At 48.2% G+C, this 7,687-nt stretch overlaps 1 protein-coding gene across 2 annotated transcripts; it reads right to left on the bottom strand.

Annotated features, from left to right (window-relative positions):
* Positions 1 to 5,350: 5,350 nt before the first annotated feature.
* On the bottom strand, positions 5,351 to 6,244 carry Nanos1 (nanos C2HC-type zinc finger 1). 2 transcript variants are annotated; one of them, XM_042701296.1, is made up of 2 exons: positions 6,067 to 6,244; positions 5,351 to 5,961 (listed from the first exon to the last, which is right to left on the bottom strand). In XM_042701296.1, the coding sequence occupies exons 1-2, from the start codon at positions 6,242 to 6,244 to the stop codon at positions 5,351 to 5,353; spliced, it is 789 nt and encodes a 262-aa protein (XP_042557230.1). The 2 variants fall into 2 exon arrangements, with proteins under 2 accessions (XP_042557230.1, XP_042557229.1); XM_042701295.1 differs by having other exon boundaries at positions 5,351 to 6,244.
* Between the last annotated feature and the right edge of the window lie 1,443 nt (positions 6,245 to 7,687).

Below are 7,687 nucleotides of genomic sequence, written 5' to 3'. Positions count from 1 at the left end.
CACACAAAAGCATGAACTTGTATTACTAACCCTATGTAACAGATTGATCATGCACCGCATCCACAGAGGGTTGGGAAACCATGCCATTTTCTGGAATTTAAGGTGTTGCATTATTTCATCAATCATTTGTTTACAAAAAAGAAAAAAACAAAAAAAAATAAAAAATGTGAACCCTTCAGGTATTGAGGAATACCTGTTATCTTGGTATACAATTGATCTTTTTTTTCTTTTGATTTTGAAATATCTGGTATTAATTTGGAATAAGGTAAGATTCTGTTAAGATGTATTTGGAAATCCTTTAAGCCAGTGGATCTGGAAGTTGACACACCAATACTGGAACATGTACTTCTCTAGGCATTTCGAGGTACTGTTTTTAGGATCAGAGAAATGCAGTAAACATTGCATGGCTACAGTGGGATTTTCGTAGCTTTGAGGAGGTGAGTATGAGGTAATTTGCAGTCATTGTCATGACGTGACATACTGCTGCTCTGTGGGAATCCAGCATAGTATGGCTTCTCAGTTCTATAAAATTTTGCTAAATTGTCGCTGAGGTGTTTTTTTTTTTTTTTTTTTCTGTTGCCAATAGCAAACTGCTTTTCCATTAATGGAGAATTCATGCCTTTTTAAGCATTTAAAATATGATATTTATAAATGTGTGGTTTGGAGGAATTGTTTAAATTCTGTTTCCTAATTTTCTTTCTCTTCAGGATAGAGTCAACAAGTAATTTGTAGTAATGACTGTGTTGCCTTCAATTTTGGAGTGCAGTAGTGATGTTAAAGATTAACTATCTGGTCTTATTGAAGCCAACACAGAATTTGCTGCTGTGTTTTTCTTTTTTCTTCAATGATAAATAAAATACTTACAGAATTTGTTTTAGTGTTGGTTTATGAATATAAAGCGTTTTGTTTATGGTTAGTGCGTTTGCATTGAGGTGAGTGTATTTTGTTAGTTTTCTTTTTATCAGTGTTATATCTCTTATGTATTGAAAAATAGAAAATAGCCTAAATATAACACAGAAAGCAACTAGAAATACCACTAGATTATTACTTGTCTGTAAGTGAAGCTCTTTAACTTTGTTTTTAAATGCTGGTTGTGGGGCTTGAACCCAGCTTGGGTGCTCTCTGAGCTGTTTTTAAGTGTTCTACCATTAGCCACAGCTCCACTTCTGGCTTTTGGTGGTTAGTTGGAGATATGAGCACCTTGATCCTCAGATCTCAGCCTCCTAAGTAGCTAGCATCATAGTGTGCATGTGGTGTGTACAGGTATCACTTTTGGATTTTTTGAACATAGAAATAAGGGAATGTTAATGGCTATGGGCACTATAAACTTGGGGAGTAGTAATGAGAATTGCTGTTTGTTGGGACAGCTTTAAGGCCAGAAGAAGGGTGTACGGATGCGGTTTTGTTTAGTCAGATTCTTCTATGATTTTTTTCTTTTTTTTTTTTTTTTTTTGCCATGGGGTGGGGTAAGGTTTGTTTGTCCTAGAGCTTGAATTTCAGAGCTTGGGTGCTGTCCCTAACTAAGCTTTTTGCCCTCCACCATTTAAGCCATAGCTCCACATATGGCTTTCTTTGGTGATTAATTGAAGACCCTGAACCATATATTCAGATCTCAGCCTCCTGATAGCTAGTATTACAAGGTGTGAACCACAATCATCTTTCGTTTGATAATACTAATGGTGGAAATCACTTTTGTGACTGATACCTGACATTTCAGTATGCTAAAAGTTGATATATTTGGATAGTACTGGAATTTGAACTCGGGGCCTTGTACTTTCACAGGCACTTTGCCACTGAGCTGTGCCTCTAGTCCTAATATGAAAGTCTTAAAAAATAAGCCTTTTGTTGGGGGGAGGACTTTGCCTTCTGAACTTAAGAGATGATGACTTTATCAGGGCATGAGTTTGTACTTAGGTGATAGTACATGTGATATTGCAGAATCCCCAGACAGTTCTTTAAGTGAGACGTGTAAAAGCTTTAAGGCACTATCCTGGAAACCTACCTTTTCTGCTCCACTCAGCCCATCTGTGTCTCCTGTTCTATCTCCTCTTGTTTTGTCCTGAGTCAGACCCAGAACACATACAGGGGCAGAATAGTGTTAGGCTGTTTGCTTTGTGACCCAACCCTGTATCGTTTTCCCTAGGTTTATTAACAGGTGTAACAGAAAATGAACAACCAACCTACCCCTAAATATGCCATTTGGTCTCCATGTTCTCAGTGGCTTCAGGAGTTTTAAACCAGAACATTGCTGTTAAATACAGAAAAAAGCCTGAAGGTAGAGATGACACTGTCTCCCAAAATGCTACATCCACTGGTTGTCTATGGAGTATTTTCTAGTAGTTAGCATGTGGAATGTTAATAGTTAAGAATCACTGATCTGCATGGTGTAGTAGACAGCTTTGATCATCACACTTTGAAGGCCAATGCAAGAAGATCTAAGTTCAAGGCTCGGGTGGGTTACTTAGCAGGATCATATCAAAACAATGCCATTGTCTATATAACTATTCCTATATAACTACAATAAAAGTACATGATGCCATAGGAAGAAATAACAACTTACCAAATTAATTACAAGGAATCAAATTATTGACTAGTAAATTAGGACTGATGTCTTTACCACAAAGTATATTTAAAGAGTGATATGGATTGAAAATGTATGGTTCCAGTTTAATGTGGCTGTTAGAAGAAATAAAACCACACATGGTGGAAATACAAGTATGAACAGGAAAGCAGCAACCTGTGCCTGCCCTTGGTGAAAAACTCTTGGGGATTCACATACCTTTTATTGTCTACACAAATAGAGCATATTCTCAGGAAGAATGTAATCTTGTCATTTTTTTAAACTGGATTTTTCTACCTAAACAATCGAGAAATGTTCAGTTTTAGATTAAGTCCCAAAGATAATTTTGCCAGTCCTGTGTTTTGAACTCTGGGCTTGAGCGCTGTCCCTGAGCTTTTGTGTTCAAGACTATTGCTCTACCACTTGAGCCACAGCTCTTTCTGGATTTTTGTGGAGATGAGAGTCTCACAGACTTTTCTGCCCAATTGGCTTTGAACTGTAATCCTCACATCTTGGCCACCTGAATAGCCATGACTACAAGTGTGAACCACTGGCTCAAGGATTATTTTTGTGCCAGTACTCGGGCTTGAACTCAGGACATCACTCTCATTGGCTTTTTTGCTGAATGCTGATATTCTACCACATGAGCTACATCTCCAGTAACAAAGATTACTTTTAAATAAATGAAGTATACCCAAACTATTACAGGAACAACTTGGTACCACAAATTGCAAGTATTAACAGTGTTGGGAAAATTGAGGCAAATTTGACATGGTGCAAAGTGATTATGGGGTACTTTTAAAATAGGTTAATGTAATAGCTATCTCATCTTTACTCCAGGACTTCACAGAAACTGCTCAGCCTTCCCAGTTCAGGTAAAATAGTAATACCAGAATAGTAAATAGGCAAAGGATGCATCCCATTACATAAGTGTGCATTCTGGTACTGAGGCTGTTACAGCTAAAACAAAAGCCTGATGCCTTAGGAAATCTAAAATTTCCAGTCTTAAAACTTGCCAGGTAGCTGAATCTGCCACCTGTCAGTTCTTTGTTCTGCAGAGTGCATTGTTCATAGTGACTTCAAAAGGTAGACTAATAGGTGATGGGACTTCCCATGGACTTGAAAATTTCACCTCCCCACCTCCAAAAAAACTAGAGTAGTAACATTCCTTAGCCAAAAAAAAAAAAAGTACATAATTTTATTAAGCTACTTGAGCTGAGGCCCAGACAATTCTCTTGTTGGGGGCTAGAATTAGGGATGGATGTTTCCACCATTGCTCCTGCATTTGATGCACCTTCCTTTGTCCCAAACAGTGCTCAGCTACTCAGTATATTTAGCCCAGTCTGCATTCTTATAGTGTGTTTCACATCAAGGCAGTAGTTTGTGGAAGTAGCTGTTTAGCATGAAGCCAGTCTGAACTAATACCCTAGCTAATACTGTAAGCTTTATAGACTTAAGACTAAATCTCTTGCTAGTGGTTTGTGCATTTCTGATACGTTCCTCTTGACTCACTTTCCATCTTTGCCTTATTCCATCTTTGCCTGGTAGTCTGAAGCTACAAGTCACAGTGTGGCATTCGGAGTGGTGGATTTAAAAACAAATGTTGAAAATAAAGTATAAGGAACCTCTGCTTTAAGGGTAGCTTGGTGGGGTGGCCAGGCCACCTAAGGGTCTCTTTCTAATAAGAATGAGAAACCAGGGAGGCCATATTTGTCATAACCCCACCCCCAACGACTCCTTTAATTAGGGCTTATCCTGGTGTACTCCCTGGATGCCAGAAGCCAGACAGCCCAAAGGGAAAACCTTCCTGAGCTCAGGTTATTACATTAGCTTCCCAACTTGTATTTTAAAGTTGGAGAAGCAACAGCTCTGAGCTTTTCTCCATCACTTAGGAAACCTGAAACAGCAATCTGAACACTTCGATTTTCTCTTCTTTGATCTTAGTATCATAGACATTCGCAAATAATTAGAAATAGGGGGGGAGGTGCATGGAGAAAAATGCCAAATAGGAGCTACAGATAAGATGAACTCATACTGTTACTGTAAAATACACAAGTCCTTTAAACAGCACCATTTCCAAGCGTATACACAATATGATTATGACTTGGCACAAGTTTTAGAAAGTTGCTAGTCCAATAATAAAAGATCTGGTACATAAAAGGAGAAGGAGTTGTATTCTACCTGCTACAGATTGTGCATTTAATCTCCAGCTAGAACAAACAAGCCACAAGGAGGGGACCCTCCCGAATTAATACTGGATAAACCTTCACTTTTCAGAACTGAAGCTACCAGAGGCCTCACCTGGAATTAAAGAGTGACTAGGGGCAAAACTAAGATATTGATCGCATCCAACAATGTCATTTTTGCCAACATTCCATAAAATCGCCAGTTTAAGGCTCAGTTCAGAGGCTCATTAAAAAAATATTCTAGACCTAGTAAAGTGTCTCCATTCATGAAACGAAACATCCAAGATGAGAGACCATTTCATACGGATGCGCATCTAAAATAGGTGGACGTGAACAGTAAATAAACGATGCCTCCTGGGTGCCATTATTTCAGCCAGGGAAATACACGCGGCCCTCGCCGTTCTGCATGTGCGCAAACTACACACTGCAGAGACAAAAATCAAGATGTTAGCGTCCAGTCCCAACCGCTCCCCGGTAAAGTACTCCTCCCGGCCGGCTTCTCCCGACAGACCACCGAGACGACGTTCCGAGTTGGGCTGAGCTCCGCGGCGGCGGCCCCGCCCTGCCTGGTGGCACCGGGCCTCGGCGGAGCGGAGCCCGGCTCTCAGCGCAGCTTCTTGCCGGGCAGGCTGTCCCGGGCGCTGCGCGGCGGCAGGCGGGCGGCGGGCGGCGGCGGCACTTTGGAGAGCGGGCAGTACTTGATGGTGTGCGCGTTGTCGCCGCTGGCGCCGCACAGGGGACACGTGTAGCGGCGCAGTACCGGGCACAGCACTCGCCCGTCGGGGCCCTTCAGGATGTGGGTAGTGTAGAGCGCCACCGCCTCCTTGTTGTTCCGGCAGAACACGCACACCTGCAGCTCGGGTTTGAGCAGCCGGGCGGCGGCCGCCCCGGGGGCCGCGTGCCCGCGAGGCTCGGCCGCCCACGCCGGAGCCCGCTCCTCGCGCGGCGCCACCTCGGCCGGGGCGGGGGCGGCGGGGGCGCAGCCCAGCAGCACCGCGGCGGCGCGACCCGCGAACGGGCTCAGCTCGGCGAAGCGCTCCTCCAGCAGCCCGGCCTCGGCGGGGCCCGCGCACAGCTCCAGAGCGCGCAGCTCCAAGTAGCGGCTCCGGGACCCCGGGTCGTCGCTGTCGTCTTCGTCGTCCTCGTCGTCGTCGTAGTCAGGCGACCCCAGCGTCGGGCCCAGCGCCCCGGGCCCCGTCCCCGCGTGGGGGGAGCAGCAGGACGAGGAGGAGGAGGAGGGCGGGGACCCGCCGCCTCCACCCCCTCCGCCGCCGCCTCCGCCGTCGTCGTCTCCGCCGCGGCTGCAGCCGAAGCGCGACTCGCCGTCCACCGCCTTGGTGATGAGCGTGGCGAGCCCCAGGTAGTCGTTCCACGAGCTGAAGGGCTGCGGGTGCGCCGGGCCCTGAGCGCTCACGTAGCGGGCGCTGGGCACGAGCGCCATGGGCGCGGGGGCGCGGCCGCGGCGGGGCGAGCGGGGCGCCCAGGGGAAAGCCTCCATGGGCGGGCTGCGGGCCGCGCGCCGCCTCCCCGCCGCCGGCGCGGGCCGGACGGACGGAAGGGACGCGCCGAGCCTGCCCGCGGGCCGGCCTGCCAGCCGCGGGGTGGGGCCCGCTTCGCTTGCCTTTTATCGGATCCGCTCCTCCCCAAACCCCTCCTCGCCGCCGCGGCCCTGCCCCCTGCGCTCCCCCGCTCGGGCTACAGCGCCCGCGCCCCGGACGGAGGCGGAGCGCGGGCGGTCGTTCCGGGGTCGGGCGGGCGGTGCAAGCGGAGCGCTCCGGCCCGCGCGGCTCCCGGGCCCCGGGCGCGGCGCCGGCCTCGCCAGCTGCGGGGCGCCTTTCATCCTGCGAGGGGGCGGGCGAGGCGCCGCCTCGGGCCGCGGCGCTAACTGGCTGCGGATCAGAACCCTGGCTCCGCGGGCGCCGCTCCGGACGCTGATTGGTGGAAGCTGGGGAGGGGGCGTGAGCGGCGCGCGCAGCTCGGGGGTGAGCGGAAAGTAGGGGAGAGGGGCCGGGCCGGGGCCGGCCGGAGCGGCGGCTAGTGCCCGCCTTCGTCCCTGCTCGAGAGCCTGGGTCTGGAACAGGCGATCCGGCCTGGGGTTCCTTTCTGCCAGACTGGGAGGCGAGGCTTGCGCAGGACTGGATGGGGATGGAGACCCAGGGATGCTTGCACCCACTCAGCCTTGTACTGCTCCAGATTCAGCCTGGGGCGCCTCCTCTTCGCCTTGTCAGCACCGGCAAGCAAAACGGAGGGAGGCAGGACTGGGCGCGATCCTGGAGGCCTCGCTTACATCAGAGCTACCCAGAGACCCAGTAATTTCCGTTTGCACAGCTCTCTGGAGTGCTTTCTGCTGGGTGAAATCGTCGCACGCATCTCCGGGGCCCAGGGAGTGTTTGTTGTGTTAAGTGGCCGAGGAGTGCTGGACAGCAGCGTTCCGACAGGTGTTCAGAGACTGGGCGGGGAAGGAGGGGGTCTTTGGCTGGTGATTTAGATAAGAGTGGGGGCCAGAAACTCTTCCCTCCGAACCCCAGAGTCTAGGACAACGGTGGACTATGTGTATGTGAAGCCCCTCCCCACACCGGGGGAGGGAGGGACCTAGATCGAAGTCTAGGGTGCACGTGCAATTTGAAGGACAAAGCCTATGTAATGTTTGTTTAAGACACTAAGTCTTGCTATGTAGCCCATACTGGACTGGGACTTCTGCCTCAACCTCCCAAACATTGGTATTTTACGGGCATGTGCTAGTACATCGGGAAATGGACACCATAATTTAATATTTTAAAATAAACAAGATACTTCTTTTCCCCTGTAAAAACCATGGAAAAGAAAAGTTAGATGATTTTTTTTAAAGGTCTTGTAATTCCCAGAAAGAGAGCCTTATTTTTTTCTTTTTAAATCAAAAGTAAGAAAGAAAAAAAAGTAAGAAAGTTTTTAGATGCTGAGG

The sequence above is a fragment of the Dipodomys spectabilis genome, unplaced genomic scaffold (assembly GCF_019054845.1).
Source record: "Dipodomys spectabilis isolate Male_0828 unplaced genomic scaffold, ASM1905484v1 ptg000289l, whole genome shotgun sequence".
In the NCBI taxonomy this organism is placed as follows: domain Eukaryota; kingdom Metazoa; phylum Chordata; class Mammalia; order Rodentia; family Heteromyidae; genus Dipodomys; species Dipodomys spectabilis.
Note: the sequence above shows the minus strand (reverse complement) of the source record. Positions and strands in the feature narration are given on the sequence as shown.

Excerpts from the sequence above, each read along its gene's own strand:
- Nanos1 (XM_042701295.1), bottom strand. The coding sequence starts at position 6,244 with ATGGAGGCTTTCCCCTGGGCGCCCCGCTCGCCCCGCCGCGGCCGCGCC.